The sequence below is a fragment of the Vipera berus genome (genome assembly GCF_964194415.1).
Source record: "Vipera berus genome assembly, chromosome: 1".
NCBI classification, from domain to species: domain Eukaryota; kingdom Metazoa; phylum Chordata; class Lepidosauria; order Squamata; family Viperidae; genus Vipera; species Vipera berus.
In genome coordinates this window covers 284847409-284869252 of record NC_138202.1, presented here as the reverse complement: position 1 = coordinate 284869252, position 21844 = coordinate 284847409, and the positions used below count along the sequence as shown (strand labels likewise).

Genomic DNA, 21844 nt, shown 5'->3' with positions numbered 1-21844 from the left:
CGCAAGGCTTTCGGCTTGGCGAGCGGAATCCGGAAGCGAACGAAGCAAAACACCCTTCGCAAGAGTTTTTCTCGGGGGAAGATGGAGGAGTCTGCTTGTTACCGCTGTGTTGAATGCAGTACAAAAGCGACTGAGCTCTACAAGGATTATCAGCGTGGTGTGCTGCGGATCTCTATCTGCGTGAGTTATGTGAAGAAGCAGGAATTTCGAATTGATAGATCCACCTTGCACTGATATGTAGTTGTTCAATATCAGTCCCGATCCAAGAGGATCTTCAAATTCCTAGCCAAATCCTTTGACGGGAAGTGTGTCGACATTCCCTCCGAATCTGAAGTTTTACCTTTAGATTTGGTGTATTTACATTTTATTCATAGGTTTATTGCTCTTCGACATGAAGTCCTTTACAGCCTGAAGATATCTGAAAGCTTTTAAACAAGGGTTCCTAATTTTTTTTAGCGTCACACCTCCCTTTGCTGTAATCTTAATATATACACATCTCCTAAAAATTCAATACCAAAATGAACACAAATGCACAATGACAATAACACAGTGAAACTGTGGGAAAGCTGAAATTATTTTAACAATGTAACTAAAAGGTTCTTCATACCGTACCTCTCCTGGGCTCTGTACTGCTCCAAAGGAGGTACATCTCACAGTTTGGAAAACCCTGGCTTATAGAGATCCAACTCTAAACTTGCAAGACATTTGCTCAGACGATTCCTCTACCTAAAGTAAGAGTAGTGTTTGTATTTCTGGAAATGTGTAGGGGATACTCAATATACTCTTGTGGATATGTTGGGTCTTGCAGCAACACAGTGACCCAAAACATACAAGCTGTATAACCAAAAAATGGTTAAAGCAGAAGAAACTTCATATTTTCAAATGGCCGAGTCAGAGTCATACATTAAACCTTAATCCTTAATCCTAAAGAAATGTGGAAGTACCTGAAGGGGAAGTTCATGTGAGGAAGCCCACCAATATCTCTTGCAGCTGTTCTGTAAAGAGAGATGGGCTAAAGCTCTCCTATGCTGATGTGCAAGATTAATCAGTTATTGGAAATATTTTGTTGCAGTTATTGCTGCCCCAAAGGGGCACGCTAGTTCTGCAAGCCAAAGTTCATATACTTTTGGCACATAGAAATATGAAGTTTTGGAACATTTATCTCAATAAATAAATGAACCAGTATGTTTTTGACAGTTGTTCAGTTGGGTTCTGTTTGTCTAGTTTTAGGAGTTGTAACTGCAGAACAGATCAGGTTTGAGATCATACTGAGGCAGAAACATTGAAAATTCAAAATGATTTTCAAACTTAAGCATTGCTTTATATGTGAACTCATAATAGTATATATGACAATTATCTGGAATTGATTACAACTAGAATGTGAGTCAGCAGTCAACATGCTTAAACGCAAATATAACTTTTGGTGCATTGATAGAAGGGTGGTTTCCAAATCTCAGAAACAATACAGCAGACATGTCAAACACAAGGCCCGGGGGCCGGATCCGGCCCGCAAAGTGGTTTCATGTGGCCCGCGAAGCCATCCTGGAAACAGTGAGGGAACGGCCCCCACTGCCTTGGCCCCGGCCCAGAGACCCTCCTTCTGCCAGAGACCCCCAGATCTGTCCCACTCCTGCCCAGGCCCCCATAGGCACCCTTGATGCGAATGATGTAGAGCTGGCCACGCCCACCCAGTAGGCCATACGCACTCTAGCCACGCCCACCCAGTAGGCCACGCCCACCCAGGCCATACCCACCCGGCCCCCTGAGGGCAACCGCAACGCTGATGCGGCCCTCAATGAAATTGAGTTTGACAGCCCTGCAATACAGTATTCAGGATTGGTTTGATTTAGCTCAAGTATTATTTTCATTTTTGGGCACCAAACTGTTAAAGAGAAAATAGAATAGATAAAAAAGAGGACAATTAGGTGACTGAAAATTAGGTCTCATGAGGAGAGAGTGTGACATGTTCTCAGAAATCCAAATGTGCCCAGAGGCTCCAAAAGAGTGAAGAGGTCTGTCGTGGACTATGTCACATGGGATTGAAATTCAAGGGAATGAAAGGCCCGTAATTGAGCAACAGTAAGTAATGGAATTTCCCTGGCTCACAGGGTTCTTTTCCGTTTCTGCTATCTTCGCTCTTTGGCTACAGTTCAATGCAGCACAGCCAGTATCCTTCAGCCTCCTTTATTTTTTGAAATAGATTTTTGGGGAGAAAGGAAAATATCATTTAAGTTAGATGCACTCCCCTCATGAAAAAAGAAAGCCCCCCAAAATGTTGTAATTTCTACAGTAATGGCAATTGACAGCTAGTATAACTAATAGAAGAGCTGGATTCCGTAGGTCTGCAGTAGGACGAGTGAATACAGTATAAGATGTTTTAACTGCAGTTGTATCTTTCCAGGGTCAACCTTCTGTAGCAGATTATTCAAATCTAATAAAACAGGTTTTTCTGATATTAAAAACTACAATGGAGCTTATTGGTCATAACCTCCACTATATTTTATTTTATTAAAGAGGTTTTATAGCAAAAATGCAGTCAAACATAGCAGTTAATGTTCACTTGCATAAAAATAACAGTTGAAATGTTTATTTATGTAATAATGGTGCCAATCGGAATGTGAGATACCTTTTCCTTGATCAAATATTCTATGGATTAGACGTGGCTGTCTGGATTTTTATTCTGGAGGTTGCCAAATACTGTATCGGGGGGAAAAAATCAAGTAACTATACCATGATATAGTTCCAGCAAATGTAACGAACAACTATTCTAAAGCTATAAAACATGTTACCTTTGCAGCCTAGCTATGTCCATCTTGCGTACTCACCCTGATCTATGCATGCCTTAAAGTTCCCCCATATATTAAAATACAGCCCTCAACCACCAAAAGGTGATTTGTCCTTTTTAAATCCTTATCTTTTTCAGCTCTGTATTATTTTTAAGTTAAATATCAGGAACAGTTCAACAATATGTAATTGTGCAATAGACATATTATGACAAAATCAGGTTTGCTCTGCATTTCCTAATCTCCCATTTTAAAGTTCTCTTCCACTGCTGCAACACGCAACCCTACCATGATCTATGACTGGCGTGTGTCTGGAGTGCATTTGTACTTCCTGTGTTGAAAGACCAGGTCATGTTTTTATTATCATCATATATTATCTTGAAAACAAAGCATAAACTTCTCTTTGTCTAGGTTTCAAATGCGTATGTATTTTGATAGTGTATAATGGAACCAGTAACAGTTAAAAGTTCTTCACAAATGAATGCATATTTTCAATCTTAGCTTCAGAAACCTCTACAGACCATTCCTTTATTTCTTGTAGTTCAATGTATACTTTGCATTTTTTGTGTGCCTGAAGTATTTAAATCTGTACCTGGGCTAATTTTTTAAATATAATTTTGATTTTCATTAATTAAACAAAAAACAACAGGAAAAATAAAAAAATATGTTGAGGGAGAATAGAATACATACATCTATGTTATTTATCTTTTAAAAGTATTATTACTACTACTGTTGCATTAGGGTTGGAGTTGGAATTCAAAAACTGAGATTTAACATAATGGTTAAAAATAATAAAATAATTTTTAAAACAGCAAAAGAGAACATATGTGCCTGTAAGAAAAAGCATTGAAATAGCCTTGCCTTTTTCATTTTTTTTCTTTTATATTTTTTCCCTAATCACAACGTGTTATTTAAATATGTTTATATTGTGCTAAAGTGTGACTTACTTATTTCTGTTTAAATTGTTTTGATTATTTCTTCAAATTATTTCCCTTTAGTCTTGCTAAACTTAATACTGGGTAAAATGAAAATATTACTTTCTTTTGCTGTTGTGACAGAAATGTTACTTTGTGAAAACTACAATATAAAACTGAAGATAATATCCCTGATAACCCTTGATTCATAACAGAAATTTAAAAAGTCTTAAGAGCTTTTAATAAGTGTTTCTTCTCTATAATATTACTGGAAATATTACTTTGCTTTTGCTTTGTTACCTTTAGAAATCCTGCCAGAAGCCAGTGGACAAATATATAGAATATGATCCTGTCATCATCTTAATTAATGCTATCTTATGCAAAGCACAAGCTTACAGACATATCTTATTCAATACAAAAATAAATGTAAGTTTCTGTTGTGTCTACTTCTTGTCTTAGTTTGCCATAGGATCTGTCAATCTTGCTCCAAGCTAATGAAAAAGCTACCGTATATACTTGAGTATAAGCCGACTCGAGTATAAGCCGAGACCCCCAATTTCACCCCCAAAAACTGGAAAAAGTTGGTGACTTGAGTATAAGCCGATCCGCCGTTCTGCAAGCCTCCGCCGCCGGCTGCTTCGTTCCGCAGCGGAAAGAAGCAGGCAGGCTGCTTCGTTCCGCAGTGGAAAGAAGCAGCCTGCTTCGTTCAGGCTGCTTCGTTCCACAGCGGAAAGAAGCAGGCAGGCAGGGGGCGGAGGAACGGAGACCCGGCGACGTTTGGGGAGGTTTGGGCGCCTCTCCAAATATCCACAAACGTCGCCGGGTCTCCGTTCCTCTGTGCCCTGCCTGCCTGCTTCTTTCCACAGCGGAAAGAAGCAGGCAGGCAGGGGGCGGAGGAACGGAGACCCGGCGACGTTTGGGGAGGTTTGGGCGCCTCTCCAAATATCCCCAAACGTCGCCGGGTCTCCGTTCCTCTGTGCCCTGCCTGCCTGCTTCTTTCCACAGCAGAAAGAAGCAGGGAGGCAGGGGGCGGAGGAACGGAGACCCGGCGACGTTTGGGGAGGTTTGGGCGCCTCTCCAAATATCCCCAAACGTCGCCGGGTCTCCGTTCCTCTGTGCCCTGCCTGCCTGCTTCTTTCCACAGCAGAAAGAAGCAGGGAGGCAGGGGGCGGAGGAACGGAGACCCGGCGACGTTTGGGGAGGTTTGGGCGCCTCTCCAAATATCCCCAAACGTCGCCGGGTCTCCGTTCCTCTGTGCCCTGCCTGCCTGCTTCTTTCCACAGCAGAAAGAAGCAGGGAGGCAGGGGGCGGAGGAACGGAGACCCGGCGACGTTTGGGGAGGTTTGGGCGCCTCTCCAAATATCCCCAAACGTCGCCGGGTCTCCGTTCCTCTGTGCCCTGCCTGCCTGCTTCTTTCCACAGCAGAAAGAAGCAGGGAGGCAGGGGGCGGAGGAACGGAGACCCGGCGACGTTTGGGGAGGTTTGGGCGCCTCTCCAAATATCCCCAAACGTCGCCGGGTCTCCGTTCCTCTGTGCCCTGCCTGCCTGCTTCTTTCCACAGCAGAAAGAAGCAGGGAGGCAGGGGGCGGAGGAACGGAGACCCGGCGACGTTTGGGGAGGTTTGGGCGCCTCTCCAAATATCCCCAAACGTCGCCGGGTCTCCGTTCCTCTGTGCCCTGCCTGCCTGCTTCTTTCCACAGCAGAAAGAAGCAGGGAGGCAGGGGGCGGAGGAACGGAGACCCGGCGACGTTTGGGGAGGTTTGGGCACCTCTCCAAATATCCCCAAACGTCGCCGGGTCTCCGTTCCTCTGTGCCCTGCCTGCCTGCTTCTTTCCACAGCAGAAAGAAGCAGGGAGGCAGGGGGCGGAGGAACGGAGACCCGGCGACGTTTGGGGAGGTTTGGGGAGGTGCGCGCGCACCTCCCCAAACCTCCCCAAACTTCGGCAGGTCTCCGGACGGCGGTGGCTTGGGAGAGGTGAGCGCGATCCCGGAAGCTCCAAAGCCTCGGCCGCGCACAAGTCCTCAGTAAGTTTTTTTGTTGACTGGAGTATAAGCCGAAGTGGAATTTTTCAGCCCAAAAAGTGGGCTGAAAAATTCGGCTTATACTCAAGTATATACGGTAATTTGTTTTGGACCTGGCAATATTAACGTTAATTGGCTTTCTATTCTAAAAATTGCAATATTGGATTTAACTTGTAAAAGTTAAAGTTCTGCCCTGATCGAGGAACTGGTCAAAATAAAGCACACTTTGGAGATGTACTGTACAACTATAGCCACTATAAAACATAATTATATAATATACAGAGAGAATTCATAGCATCTGTCTTTTTTGGAAGTCCATCTATACATTGCAGTTTAATGCTGTTGTTTAGTAAGCAAACTGTTTTGATTGGAACTGCCTTGAATGATCCTTTGACCTACAACTATCAGCCACTCTTCTGACATCTCATATTGTTGCTTCTACTCTTTTCATTCTTTACTATCTGCCTGGGCTGCCTGATCTATAATTATACCATAGTCATTTGGAAGTCAGCTTAGTGCTTGTGTCCATATTGGGTTTGATAGCTAATATGTACTTATGTTTCACAATATGATATTTTAACAATATCATATTTATGTCCATCTTCAAATTGTAGTCTCTTGGCTTCTAGATACTGATCTGGCCATGTCTATCATAGTAAGCCTAGTTGAGGAGCTTGTAGTGGAAATATGTCAAAAGAGAAGCGTGGTAAGAAATGTCAGAGCTCAGAGGGCAAAGTAGGCTTTGCTTGAGTACTGAGCCTACTGAATTTGCCTCACTATACTGGGCAGGGTGTAAAGCTGGGTTTTGTTATAGTTTTCCAGGGTATCATTACAGGTAGTCCTCGAGTTACGACTGCAATTGAGCCCCAAATTTATCTTGCTAAGTGAAACATTTGTTAAGTGACCTTGCCCCATTTTACGACCTTTCTTGCCATAGTTGTTAAGTGAATCGTTGCATTTGCTAAGTTAGTAACATGGTTGTTAAGTGAATCTGGATTCCCCGTTGAATTTGCTCGCAAAAACTGATCAAATGACTCCAGGAGACTGCAGCCATCATAAATATGAACCACTTGCCAAGCATCTGAATTGTGATCATGTGACCATGGGGGGTGATGCTGCAAAGGTCGTAAGCGTGAAAAACAGTCATAAGTCACTTTTTTCAACGCCATTGTAACTTTGAACAGTCACTAAACGAACTGTTGTAAGTCGAGGACTACCTAGCTATAAATAACTGAATTCATTGTCAACACAGTATTCACTACACCTTGTAGAATCATAAGCTGTAATAAATACAACCCATATCACTAAGAATCTGACTGATTTAGGTATTGTGTAAAATTGAAATATAGGTTTTATATGTAGAAAACCAAATTTTGGATCTGGTACAAATCCATGAATTAAGTTGTAGTCTTGGACTAGATCCCAGTCTGAGCTGAATTCTGTATCAGATTCACTTTTAATGTATGAAGTCATTCAAGACTTCAAAGCATGTCGCATAGCTTGGTTAGCTGTTCTTCAGTGGAGGAGATCAAATGACCTATACAGGCTTTCTTAATTGTAGTAGTAAAATGTGATAAGCCTACCATGCTTATAGTTTTGTGGTCAATACAGTATTTTGATTGGATGGTATTTGCATTTGACATTAATATTCTTTCCCACTGTAGATTCATGGAAAGCTTTGCATATTCTGTTTACTTTGCGAAGCTTATCTCAGGTGGCTGCAGTTACAGGATTCAAGTCAAAGTACTGATCCTGATGATTTAATTAGATATGCCAAAGAATGGGATTTCTATCGAATGTTTGGAATAGCATCTTTGGGTAAGATCAAATATTTGCTGTGAGCAAATATAGTTACCAGTGAAGGAGATATTGCTTCTATCCTTTTATTGTTTCTATCCTTTTAAACAGCAGCGTTTAAACACTGACAGTTGCTTCAAGTGCACTAAAATTCTTAAATGTGTTGTTATATATATTCATGTAGCCAGAATGTCTCTTGCTTTCATTAAATTTGGCTGGAAGATACCTGATAGTCAAAAGATTGCAGCATACCATGAGTTAGCATATGTAAAAATACGTTGCACAGTGTTTATGAATGTAAATAGTTTCCAGGAGATAGTGTCTACAAAGGGCCTAGGAGACCCAAGTGCAAATCTCTGTTCAGTGCTAAATCCCACGGCTTTTCAAAAAACACTTATCTCAGATTCTACAAAACTGGATATTGTATTTGCGTAAAAAACAATTATTTCAATTCGTAAAAAGATGCTGATATATAATTCTCATGGTATTCAGAATTCTATTTACATATATGATTAACTATTGATTAGTGCTATAGTATAGTATATACAATATATAGTAGATAGATAGATAGATAGATGATAGATAGATAGATACAGATATAAATATAGTATATCTATAGATATATATATACCGTATATACTTGAGTATAAGCCGACTCGATTATAAGCCGAGACCCCCAATTTCACCCCCAAAAACTGGAAAAAGTTATTGACTCGAGTATAAGCCGATCCGCCGTTCTGCAAGCCTCTGCCACCAGCAGAGGCTCGATCCGCCATTTTGCAAGCCTGAATACACAGGAATACCCTGTGTGGCCGCGGCTCTCGGGGAAGCCCTGGCTGTCCGCTTCCTCGCTCCACGCTGCCATTCGGGGCCCGCGCGTTCCCCGGGCAAATCGCGGCGCCCAGCAGGCGAGGAAACACGCCCGCTCCAGTCGCCCCCCCTTCCCTCAGGAGACGCGAAGCAAGTGACCGCCCGGAGCTTACCGAGGACTTGCGCGCGGCCGAGGCTTCGGTGCTTCCAGGATCGCGCGCACCTCCCCAAACCTCCCCAAACGTCGGCAGGTCTCCGTTCCTCCTGCCGACGTTTGGGGAGGTTTGGGCGCCTCCCCAAACCTCGGCAGGTCTCCGTTCCTCCGCGCAGACCTGCCGACCTTTGGGGAGGTTTGGGCGCCTCCCCAAACCTCCCCAAACCTCGGCAGGTCTCCGTTCCTCCTGCCGACCTTTGGGGAGGTTTGGGCGCCTCCCCAAACCTCCCCAAACCTCGGCAGGTCTCCGTTCCTCCTGCCGACCTTTGGGGAGGTTTGGGTGCCTCCCCAAACCTCGGCAGGTCTCCGTTCCTCCTGCCGACCTTTGGGGAGGTTTGGGCGCCTCCCCAAACCTCGGCAGGTCTCTGTTCCTCCGCGCAGACCTGCCGACGTTTGGGGAGGTTTGGGCGCCTCCCCAAACCTCCCCAAACCTCGGCAGGTCTCCGTTCCTCCTGCCGACCTTTGGGGAGGTTTGGGCGCCTCCCCAAACCTCGGCAGGTCTCCGTTCCTCCGCGCAGACCTTTGGGGAGGTTTGGGCGCCTCCCCAAACCTCCCCAAACCTCGGCAGGTCTCCGTTCCTCCTGCCGACCTTTGGGGAGGTTTGGGCGCCTCCCCAAACCTCGGCAGGTCTCCGTTCCTCCGCGCAGACCTGCCGACCTTTGGGGAGGTTTGGGCGCCTCCCCAAACCTCCCCAAACCTCGGCAGGTCTCCGTTCCTCCTGCCGACCTTTGGGGAGGTTTGGGCGCCTCCCCAAACCTCGGCAGGTCTCCGTTCCTCCGCGCAGACCTGCCGACCTTTGGGGAGGTTTGGGCGCCTCCCCAAACCTCGGCAGGTCTCCGTTCCTCCTGCCGACCTTTGGGGAGGTTTGGGCGCCTCCCCAAACCTCGGCAGGTCTCCGTTCCTCCGCGCAGACCTGCCGACCTTTGGGGAGGTTTGGGCGCCTCCCCAAACCTCGGCAGGTCTCCGTTCCTCCTGCCGACCTTTGGGGAGGTTTGGGCGCCTCCCCAAACCTCGGCAGGTCTCCGTTCCTCCGCGCAGACCTGCCGACCTTTGGGGAGGTTTGGGCGCCTCCCCAAACCTCCCCAAACCTCGGCAGGTCTCCGTTCCTCCTGCCGACCTTTGGGAAGGTTTGGGCGCCTCCCCAAACCTCGGCAGGTCTCCGTTCCTCCGCGCAGACCTGCCGACCTTTGGGGAGGTTTGGGCGCCTCCCCAAACCTCCCCAAACCTCGGCAGGTCTCCGTTCCTCCTGCCGACCTTTGGGGAGGTTTGGGTGCCTCCCCAAACCTCGGCAGGTCTCCGTTCCTCCTGCCGACCTTTGGGGAGGTTTGGGCGCCTCCCCAAACCTCGGCAGGTCTCCGTTCCTCCGCGCAGACCTGCCGACGTTTGGGGAGGTTTGGGCGCCTCCCCAAACCTCCCCAAACCTCGGCAGGTCTCCGTTCCTCCTGCCGACCTTTGGGGAGGTTTGGGCGCCTCCCCAAACCTCGGCAGGTCTCCGTTCCTCCGCGCAGACCTTTGGGGAGGTTTGGGCGCCTCCCCAAACCTCCCCAAACCTCGGCAGGTCTCCGTTCCTCCTGCCGACCTTTGGGGAGGTTTGGGCGCCTCCCCAAACCTCGGCAGGTCTCCGTTCCTCCGCGCAGACCTGCCGACCTTTGGGGAGGTTTGGGCGCCTCCCCAAACCTCCCCAAACCTCGGCAGGTCTCCGTTCCTCCTGCCGACCTTTGGGGAGGTTTGGGCGCCTCCCCAAACCTCGGCAGGTCTCCGTTCCTCCGCGCAGACCTGCCGACCTTTGGGGAGGTTTGGGCGCCTCCCCAAACCTCGGCAGGTCTCCGTTCCTCCTGCCGACCTTTGGGGAGGTTTGGGCGCCTCCCCAAACCTCGGCAGGTCTCCGTTCCTCCGCGCAGACCTGCCGACCTTTGGGGAGGTTTGGGCGCCTCCCCAAACCTCGGCAGGTCTCCGTTCCTCCTGCCGACCTTTGGGGAGGTTTGGGCGCCTCCCCAAACCTCGGCAGGTCTCCGTTCCTCCGCGCAGACCTGCCGACCTTTGGGGAGGTTTGGGCGCCTCCCCAAACCTCCCCAAACCTCGGCAGGTCTCCGTTCCTCCTGCCGACCTTTGGGGAGGTTTGGGCGCCTCCCCAAACCTCCCCAAAGGTCTGCGCGGAGGAACGGAGACCTGCCGAGGTTTGGGGAGGCGCCCAAACCTCCCCAAAGGTCGGCAGGAGGAACGGAGACCTGCCGAGGTTTGGGGAGGCGCCCAAACCTCCCCAAACGTCGGCAGGTCTGTGCGGAGGAACGGAGACCTGCCGAGGTTTGGGGAGGTTTGGGGAGGCGCCCAAACCTCCCCAAAGGTCGGCAGGAGGAACGGAGACCTGCCGAGGTTTGGGGAGGTTTGGGGAGGCGCCCAAACCTCCCCAAAGGTCGGCAGGAGGAACGGAGACCTGCCGAGGTTTGGGGAGGTTTGGGGAGGCGCCCAAACCTCCCCAAAGGTCGGCAGGAGGAACGGAGACCTGCCGAGGTTTGGGGAGGTTTGGGGAGGCGCCCAAACCTCCCCAAAGGTCGGCAGGAGGAACGGAGACCTGCCGAGGTTTGGGGAGGTTTGGGGAGGCGCCCAAACCTCCCCAAAGGTCGGCAGGAGGAACGGAGACCTGCCGAGGTTTGGGGAGGTTTGGGGAGGCGCCCAAACCTCCCCAAAGGTCGGCAGGAGGAACGGAGACCTGCCGAGGTTTGGGGAGGTTTGGGGAGGCGCCCAAACCTCCCCAAAGGTCGGCAGGAGGAACGGAGACCTGCCGAGGTTTGGGGAGGTTTGGGGAGGCGCCCAAACCTCCCCAAAGGTCGGCAGGAGGAACGGAGACCTGCCGAGGTTTGGGGAGGTTTGGGGAGGCGCCCAAACCTCCCCAAAGGTCGGCAGGAGGAACGGAGACCTGCCGAGGTTTGGGGAGGCGCCCAAACCTCCCCAAACGTCGGCAGGTCTGCGCGGAGGAACGGAGACCTGCCGAGGTTTGGGGAGGTTTGGGGAGGCGCCCAAACCTCCCCAAAGGTCGGCAGGAGGAACGGAGACCTGCCGAGGTTTGGGGAGGTTTGGGGAGGCGCCCAAACCTCCCCAAAGGTCGGCAGGAGGAACGGAGACCTGCCGAGGTTTGGGGAGGCGCCTAAACCTCCCCAAACGTCGGCAGGTCTGCGCGGAGGAACGGAGACCTGCCGAGGTTTGGGGAGGCGCCCAAACCTCCCCAAACGTCGGCAGGAGGAACGGAGACCTGCCGAGGTTTGGGGAGGTTTGGGGAGGCGCCCAAACCTCCCCAAACGTCGGCAGGTCTGCGCGGAGGAACGGAGACCTGCCGGGGTTTGGGGAGGTTTGGGGAGGCGCCCAAACCTCCCCAAACGTCGGCAGGTCTCCGTTCCTCCGCGCCCTGCCTGCCTGCTTCTTTCCGCTGCGGAAAGAAGCAGGCAGGCAAGGCGCGGAGGTCCGGAGACCTGCCGACGTTTGGGGAGGTTTGGGGAGGTGCGCGCGCACCTCCCCAAACCTCCCCAAACTTCGGCAGGTCTCCGGATGGCGGTGGCTTGGGAGAGGTGCGCGCGATCCCGGAAGCACCAAAGCCTCGGCCGCGCACAAGTCCTCGGTAAGTTTTTTTTGTTGACTGGAGTATAAGCCGAAGTGGAATTTTTCAGCCCAAAAAGTGGGCTGAAAAATTCGGCTTATACTCAAGTATATACGGTAGATATATATAGATATAGTGTAGATGTATATAGTATAGTATAGTATAGATCACTGCAGATGGGGACTGCAGCCAAGAAATTAAAAGATGCTTGCTCCTCGGGAGGAAAGCCATGGCAAATCTAGACAGCACACTAAAAACAGAGACATCACCCTGCCAACAAAAGTGCGTATAGTCAAGGCTATGGTCTTCCCAGTTGCAATGTATGGCTGTGAAAGTTGGACCATAAGAAAGGATGAGCGCCAAAGAATTGAAGCCTTTGAACTATGGTGCTGGAGAAGACTCCTGCGAGTCCCTTGTACTGCAAAGTGATCAAACCGGTCAGTCTTAGAAGAGATCAACCCTGACTGCGTTTTAGAAGGTCAGATCCTGAAGTTGAAACTCAAGTACTTTGGCCACCTAATGAGAAGGAATGACTCACTGGAAAAGAGCCTAATGCTGGGAAAGGTTGAGGGCAAGAGAAGAAGGGGATGACAGAGAATGAGGTGGCTGGATGGAGTCACTGAAGCAGTAGGTGTGAGCCTAAATGGACTCCAGAAGATGGTAGAGGACAGGAAGGCCTGGAGGAACATTGTCCCGACGAGGTCCCACTCGTCATCTTCAGGCTGGTGTCTTCGGCTTTGTGCTTGTGCGAGCAAAGCGTGATCGGAGCTGCCGTCTCTATAAATATTGGTGGGTTGTGTGTGGTGCTGGCTTTGTTGCTGTAAGCAGGTTGGTTGGCTGTGTTGTTACATCCTGATTGGATGATGGAGTTATTGTTTGCAGCTGAGTTGGTTGTTTTGTAACATCCTGTTACAGGATGTCACCAAACAGCCCATCACTCAAGTCGTTACAACACTCAAGTCGTTACAACACAAAAGACTAATAGGCACACAGCCAACACCTCAGCCACCTAGTGTGGTGATATCTTGAGTTCTGGGCTGCAATATCCTGGGTCGTTGGCTGTGTTGTGACATCCCGAGTCTTCGTGTTGTAACCTCCTGAGTTCTGTGATGTAATGTCCTGGGCAGAGGGCTGTGGTGTAACATCCTGGGCTGTGGTTTGGCTCCGAGTTTGCGGTCTGGCTTTGTGTTCATGGCGTGTGTCAGTTTGCTTTGTGTGGGGGTCGGGAGGGGGTGCAGCAGTTGGAGATGCCGCCATGGTTTGGCTTCTGGATGGTGGTTGCATTTCGTCTATGGGGTGGGTTTGGGTTTGAGTCTGGTGAGGATGATTGGTGGTGGCGTCTTGTGTTGTTGTGGGTCCGGTGTCGGTTTTTGTGGCTGGGACTCGTTTGTTGACTAGGGCTAGTTTCCAGATGTCTGGTAGGCAGGAGGTATCGTCACGTTTGTTCATGTTGTGGGGGTGTTTCTCTATTTCGATGGCTTCCATAATTATTCTCTTATTGTAGTTTTGGAGATTAATTTCGTTCCTTCAAAGTCAATTTCATGTCCTGTTGCTTTAAGGATGTCACTACTCAACCCGTCACTCAAGTCGTTACAACACAAAAGACTAATAAGCACAGGCATTACACTAGAGCTCAGGATGTCACCATTCAACCCATCGCTCAAGTCCTTACAACACAAAAGAATAATAGGCACACAGCCAACACCTCAGCCACACAGGATGTTACAAAACAACCGACTCAGCTGCAAACAATAACTCCATCATCCAATCAGGATGTAACAACACAGCCAACCAACCCGCTTACAGCAACAAAGCCAACATCACACACAACCTCACCAATATTTATAGAGAGACGGCAGCTCCGGTCACGCTTTGCTCGCACAAGCACGAAGCCGAAGACACCAGCCTGAAGATGATGAGTGGGACCTCGTCAAAACGTCGCCAAGACACTCTCAATCTTACATGGAAGACCCGAATACGCCAAGACCTACATACCTGTACCCGTGAAAATCTACAAATATATATTGTTAGCAAGCCAAAAAAATTTACACAAAATATGAGCTGGCAAGCAAGAGATATATGTAAGCTATTACATATTGTCATCTAGGGGCTGTCAGATTTTTACAGCCTGAATAAGGCAGCCTTGACTTTTCAGCTAGCTTCTGTCAATCCAAAATTGGCCAGTGAAGCTTTACTACCTAGGGTTAGACAGTTCACATGTTAAATAGCTTGAAACTACGCTGTCTAAATTACAAACTCCTATGCCTAATCTCTTCTGCCAACCTAGCAGTTTGAAAGCACGTAAAAATGCAAGTAGAAAAATAGGGACCACTACGGTGGGAAGGTAACAGTGTTCCATGCGCCTTTGGCGTCTAGTCATGCCGGCCACATGACCACGGAGACGTCCTCGGACAAGCGCTGGCTCTTCGGCTTTGAAACAGCCTCTAGAGTCGGAAACGACTAGCACGCATGTGCAGGAGAACCTTTACCTTTACCTATGCCTAATCTAAACCCAATGCATGCCGTCCAAAAGAAAATTTAAAAACGCATGTGTGTAAAATGTAGTAAAATATTATATAGCTACTTAAGGAACTTTTTATGATATCAGGTCTTTCTCTAAAATGATTTTTTTTCTACTTATACCCATCTCCCATTCAGAACAAACTGCCTTTTTGACTGGCATCTTCAGTGCTCTGTGGTTAGTAAGATCATCTGTTCTGAAAACCAAAGCAAATTTCTTATTTCTTCTGAAAGCATTGCTGTTATCCAGCTATGGAAAACTTCTACTGATTCCAGCAGTTATTTGGGAGCATGACTACACTCATCTGTGTCTCAAGCTCATTAAAGTGTTTGTATTGACCTCAAACTTTCAAGCAATTAGAGGTATTTTTCTAATTTAACTTCACTATTACAATAATGTTGTTCGGGGTAGATTTTCCAGCAGAGTTTCCACTACTTGAAACAGATAGACATACAGCAGTACTGAAATTCTTAAAAGAGGCACTTCATTTATTAAAACCCTAAATACATAAAAATTGAAACAGTATGTGTAAGTCAGCAAAAAACTGCAAACATAATCTTTGATTCCAGTTAAAAACCGTAATTGAAACAATGGTTTAAATACATAACAAATGTTTAAGTAGTCTCTGTATCTAGATTTTGTTGTTAATTTTGTCTTGGAAAAATAAATAAGAATGACATTATTCATATACAGTATCTTTTTCTGTCCTGGAATTTGTTTATTTTTCTAGTTCTCTGCCAATGAAATATCAGTAAATTTCAGATATGTTCTTAAGTGTTCTATAGTGTCTTGAGTTTTTAAATAATCCAAACAGCATCACTTCTGGTGCAGTAATTTTGAATTCTCCCCCCCCCCCCCTAATTTGTCTTTATCAGATGCATAAGAAGATCCCTTTCCAAATGTCTAGTTTTTAAAATAAAATGTAATAACTATTTAACAATATAATACTGATTTGGGCGTAAGCATCACTATTGATATTAAATTACTATATCTGAAAAGAATACCAGAATTGAATATTACTGAATTACTGATTTTCCTAAGGTTCAAAGGATACTAATGAGCAATTGTGCTCAGCAAGGAAAAGTAAACACTGAGTAAGCCCATCCCTGTTTAGCTTCTGAGCCAAAACAAGGTCATCTCATTAACCAGAAATAGCATTTGTCCATACTAATTTGTTTCTTATCATTATGGAAATCTATTGGGAACCCTACCACATTCTGTTTTTCTTTTGTTTTGCAGTTATTTTGAATACTAGCCGCAAACTGTGTCTGATGATCATTTTGAATGGATTACTTTTCGAAAATGGCATCATTTACTTGTTCCAGAAAATAGGATGGGATGTCTGAGACCATCTTGTTTCCTTAGGATAACAGTGAAAATATTTCAAGATGTAGAAAATATTGCCTTTGAAATCATTCACCTCCTCACTGGTCAGTATTTGATAATTCTAAACAAAGTGGTAAAGAAATGCTGAATGTCAATGAAACTTTCTATGCCAAACCAATCAATTGACCCATAGTAATTTAAGAATGATGCACTGATATTTAATTTTTATAACAATTTTGCTATTTTTGATGTGATGGTGTATTAAAGTAAGAATATTGCTCTTTTATAATTTCAGATTATATAGCTATGTTCTGGTTTTTTCCTCCTGCATTACTTTGTAGTTAAAAGAAAAAAAAGGTGATGGTTTTATTATAAAGTACAAAGAAGAAAATGATCATACTAAAAAAAGGCAAAATCACAAAACAAGGAAAAAACAAACAGCTTGACTCAAAGATGTGTTCTGACAGCCACGCATAAAATCATAGTAAAGTGGCTTCACTTTGACATTTGTGGCAATTATGCTACTGGAAACACTGGAAATATATTATTTGTGGAGTTCTCATACTTTTAAGTTGATATTTATACATCTTCCAAGGAACAAATATATTTTGTAGAGATATTTATAAATAAAGGGTTTTTTTATGTCTAAAGGCAATCCACTCTTTTTTTAATAAACAATATTATACCCACGTATTTAGGAGTAAGCTTCAAGGCAGTCAAGTTATAGACGTATGCAAAGGATTGAACAAACACTGCTTGATGTTGTTATGGCTTCATTAAAAGTAAGCTTAGCGATGTCATCCTACGATGTTTACTCAGAAAAAGTAGTACAGAACTGCAATCACTCCCCAATCTATATTATTTTATTCTGAGCTTCAGAAGTTATCTGAACATGAACTGAATCTGCATTTAAAGTGATTTGAAAAATATTTTTAAGTTATCTTTCTTGAAATGATTCCAGTGGAAATAAATTGTGTGACTATCACTGAGGAAAAAAAGTTCTAATTTATATGAATATTTAATTCCATTTCCAAGCTGGAAACAATTTAGGCTAGTACAAGATAATAAGAGCTAATATTGTCTGCTTTAAATTATTTTAAAGCTAAGCAGGTTTTGGATGTACAAAACTAACTGGTAGATTATTCTCTCTCTTTAACAGTTAAAGTTTAAGCATTACTATTCTTGTTGGGAAGAAAGTGATAAGACTTTATTGGAAATAGTTATAGGAACAAAGTTTATCCATATGCTACCAAAACTCTCATTGTCATGACATTTTCTGGATGAAAATGGTGCATCACAGGGCAACAGTTTTTGAATCAAGATACCTCAAGTGGGCTAACTTACAAAATGTGTCCCAAATCCAGGACCCATGACTCCCAAGGGAATGAAATATAGAGAACTTGTGGCTGTTTCAGTCTTATTGGCTCCTGCTACACTGCTGGGCTCCTGTTATAGTCATGTAATCTTCATTTTCAAACGTCTATGACAGTTCCCAGCCACTCTCACAATCCCTTGGTCTATGCCCCATCCAGAAGCAGCCATTTACTTGCCTATGAAAAGGGATGGGAAGGAGAAAGGAAGGAAGAACAGCGAGAAACGAAGCCTCATACATCCTGCCCTGGAATTGGTTTGAGTAATGACAAAGAAGGAGTGTTAAGATTACAGGTAGTCTTCAACTTATGACCACAATGGAGCCCAAAATTTCTGTGGCTAAATGAAGTCAGTTTTCTCTCATTTTATGACGTTTCTTGCCACAGTTCTTAAGTGAAGTACTGTTGTTAACTTAGTAACACGGTTATTAAGTGAATCTGGCAACTCCATTGACTTTGCTTGTCAGAAAGTCACAAAAGGTGCTCATATGACCCTGGGACACAGCAGCTGTCATAAGTATGAGTCAGTTGCCAAGTATCTGAATTTTGATCACATGACTGTGGAGATACTAAAATGGTGGTGAGTGCGCAAAACTGTCCCAAGTCACTTTTTTCAGGGCCGTTACTTTGAATGGTCATCAAATGAACTATTGTAAGTTGAGGACTACCTCTAATTATATTTTGAAAGTTAATTGTTAAAACAGATTTTTTTTAAGTTTCAGAAAATCAGGTCAAATCTAGATATTAGATAAATACAATATTGAACTTTCATTTTTCCTGAATAACTAATAGAAGATAGGAGCTATTTTGAGAATTGGCATTTGGCCTTACCACGTCAGTGAATTCTATTGATTAAAGGATCAAAGTATATAACCTGTGCAGGAATGACATGCTATAACATTTTCTGCCTCAGCCTTTTTCACCCTGTCTATTCAGGATCTCATTGCCCTGAGTTTAACATAAGGGGTCTGTACTTCTTCCTGTTACTTTCTTAGCACTCTGCAGGAATGGAGGAATAAAGAGGCAAAATCCCGACTCTAAGCCAAAGTTAGAACAGTCAGAGATAAAGAGGGAAAGCTTCTGCATTTTCTACCTGCTGATACATAATGAAAAAAGTGAGATGTCCATCTCGGTGCTTTATCCGTGGTGCCGTGGTGGCACAGTGGTTAAAATGCAATATTGCAGGCTAACTCTGCCCACAGCCAGAAGTTTGATCCTGACCGGCCCAAGGTTGACTCAGCATTTAATCCTTCCGAGTTGGGTAAAATGAAGACCCAGTATGTTGGGGTACAATATGCTGACATTTGTAAACTGCTCAGAGAGTGTTGTAAAGTACTGTGGTGCGGTATATAAGTGCTATTGCTACTGCTATTATCCACAGGCCAACGGGCCCCAAATATGCCTCCTCTTTGGGATGGCCTACAGCTGTTTCCTATAGTTTCCTATATTGCTATTGATGTAACAATACAAACCTGTATTATTCAAAAAAAACAGCCAACCCAATTGTGTTTAATCGTTGTTGGGGTGTTTTTTTGTTGTAGTAGTTTGGTACCTTTGAGTAATTGTTACTGCTGGTGACTGCCTAAATAAGTCCCTGCAGTTTTAATGTCAGGATTTCAGAAGTGGTTTGCTATTGCCTCCATCCTGTAACTGAGAGTGATTGGCTCAAGGTTACTCGGCTGGTTTCATAACCGAGATGGAAGTAGAATTCACAGTTCTTCCACTATCTAGCCCAGGGGTCTTCAAACTTGGCCCTTTTATGACTTGTGGACTTCAGCTCCCAGAATTCTTCAGCCAGCATGCCTGGCTAAGGAATTCTGGGAGCTGAAGTCCACAAGTCATAAAAGGGCCAAGTTTGAAGACCCCTGATCTAGCCTGATGCCTTAACCATTGCACCAAACTGTCTTTTTTAACGGAGTTACCCTAAGGAAAATGTAGAAGATTTCAGATTAAGGAATTGTTGAGGGTGGGGGAGGAAGAGATGGTACAAACTGAGTTTATCAGAAAAGTTATGACAATAGAATGATATCTTTCTCTGTACTGTTTTTTATATTAGAAAATGCAAAAAATCACGCATGTAGATTTAAATCATATTTGTATTCCCTTATACTATTCAAATATGGTAGGGAGGACGAAAACGAAAATTAAATATGGCTCATCCCAAACAAATCTGGACTAAATTTTAAAATACTAACATAAGATACATATATAATATGTATCTGAGGGATATTTTGCAGTAGGAAGCCATTTCTTTGGCTTTCCTGAGATTCTGTTCTTTTCTCGTTTTTTTTCTGAATTGGAAAAAAATGCTACATGTCTGTAGAAATAATCCCAGACAACATGTTGAGCAATTTGAACTTTTGAGTAGCTTCATAGGAATGTGTTCCTAGCAGCAGAATTTACATTTTATAGATAAGCTGATAGGTCATTTAGAGGAAAAACTACTCTCTTTCTCTGTTTGGCAGCAAATAAGTCACTAGCTGGTCCAAGATTCTGCCGAGTAAATAAATATGTAGTGTGGCCTAAAATCTTATTTGGTTAAACGTTTTAATATGTATATTTGCTGAATTCATGCATAGAAAATTGGATAGGTAACACTTTACTATATTAATCAGTTTTGGAAGATTAACACACAGGATGGATTAGAATGGGGATTCTCTCTCTTCCTCCCTACTCAAGGCCATCACTTGCTGGGAATAGGGCTCTCCCAACTTTGGAAATCCGCCAAAGAGAATTTGGTTGTGTTGGGATTGTGTTGTGTGGATTTGCTGGCTCTACTGTAGTACCCAATTGGTTTAAATGTATTTTCTCCCATTGTATGCAGTAGGTAGGATATTTAGCTTTCCTGTTACTGGCCAAACAGGAAGGAACAATGAGAATTTGCTTCCAACAGCACTTTAGGACATGACAGAGTACTTGACAGTATTTTATTGGCCTGATGAGAGTATAGTGCAGTAATGTAAAAGGCAAAATTAAACAGATGATTCTAGATCAGACATGTCAAACTCGCAGTCACGTGATGTCGCGCAATGTATCGGGACTGTTTTGCCATTGCCAGCAATGGGGTGGGCGTGGCTTCTGCACAACACTTCCGGCCCGTGGGTCGGCAGTTTGACACCCCTGTTCTAGATGCTTTTGCCAAAAGATTCACCATCAAAAGAACTTGTGTCCTTTTGGTCCTAGATTACCATTTTAACTACAGCACCATAGAGGCTGGACCTTGTTAAATATTTGCTATGTTCAACCATTGAAATCTGTGTATCCTCTGTAAATAACCTATTTTACAATACCTGCTAGTTTTGAGTCCAGTGGATTGAAAATTGCTTACAGAATACCCATTGCATTTTTTTATTCAGAAAGAAAAAAACGTATTTCAACATTCACAAACAGCTAATTGATCTCAACCAATTAGAAATTGTGGTGGCAGCAATGCTCAGACACCGCCGAATGAGAGAAATAATGTACTCAGATTGAAAACAGCACTTCCCCCAAATTCCTCCTTCTGCAAGACAGGCCAGAATAGATCAGCTCATCACAAACATCAGTACCACACTTGATTTAGGCAGCCATATTCTTCCTGTTGTCAGTTCCAAAGCAGACAGAAGGGATTCAGGCCTTATTATCCTACTGGTCATAACACATAACTGGGAAGGAGAACCTACAAAACAGCCCTTCCCTAAGCAAGCCCTTCCATTCAAGTAGGAATATAGAGAGTTGTTTTTTTAATTCCATTTATATCCCGCCCTTCTCCGAAGACTCAGGGCGGCTTACAAGCTTAGCAGTAGCCTTCATTCTATGTATATACCTGCTTATTAGGGCTTTCGCCCCCCCCCCAAGCGGCATTATTACAAAGTCAGCTTAATTGCCCCCAACAATCTGGGTCCTCATTTTACCTACCTGGGAAGGATGGAAGGCTGAGTCAACCTTGAGCCTGGTGGGACTCGAACCTGCACTAATTGCAGGCAGCTGGTGTTACTTAAGGAGGCATTAGCCCACTGCTCCACCAAGGCTCTTATCTAAATTTTATCTAAATTTTATCTTTGTTTTTTGTGAAAGTTGAATTAGCATACCCATTGTTTCACATATGTGCACTATGCACTGTCATTTCTTGAAAAGTTGGGAGAGCAGGAAATAAGTAATCATATAACATATAAATTTGAAATAGTGCACGTAGCCCATTAGACTAGGGCAGGGGTAGGCAACCTCGGCTCTTTTATGACTCATGGACTTCAACTCCCAGAATTCCTGAGCCAGCTTGGCTGGCTCAGGAATTCTGGGAGTTGAAGTCCATGAGTCATAAAAGAGCCGAGGTTGCCTACCCCTGGACTAGGGATTGGTCTGTAGTTGGTTATTTTAAATCAGCTGTCTGAATACCAAGGTTAAGCTACAGTTCATTTCCTTTTTGGATTTCATATAGCCAGGAAGTTGTAGCTGCTTTTGTGTCAGAGAAATGGACACAGGAAGGGCTAATACAACTTTTCAAGATTTCTTTCAG

The 21844-nt window shown here is 45.0% G+C and overlaps 1 protein-coding gene across 7 annotated transcripts in view; it reads left to right on the top strand.

Moving 5' to 3' along the window:
• The first annotated feature begins 30 nt into the window (after positions 1-30).
• Positions 31-21844, top strand: part of ARV1 (ARV1 homolog, fatty acid homeostasis modulator) — a 43317-nt gene continuing 21503 nt past the window's right edge. For 4 of the 7 annotated variants that reach the window (XR_014024492.1, XR_014024493.1, XR_014024494.1 and 1 more), the window contains exons 1-5: positions 31-180; positions 4004-4123; positions 7384-7537; positions 14791-15015; positions 15893-16083. Coding sequence is in view for 1 of the 7 variants with exons in the window: in XM_081312713.1 (XP_081168839.1) it covers positions 82-180; positions 4004-4123; positions 7384-7537; positions 14791-15015; positions 15893-15999 (705 nt within the window). In the remaining 6 variants the exon portion in view is untranslated. Of the gene's footprint in view, positions 181-4003; positions 4124-7383; positions 7538-14790; positions 15016-15892; positions 16614-18344; positions 18445-21844 lie in introns of those variants that run through there. The other 3 variants (XR_014024496.1, XR_014024497.1, XM_081312713.1) reach the window with 3 other exon arrangements.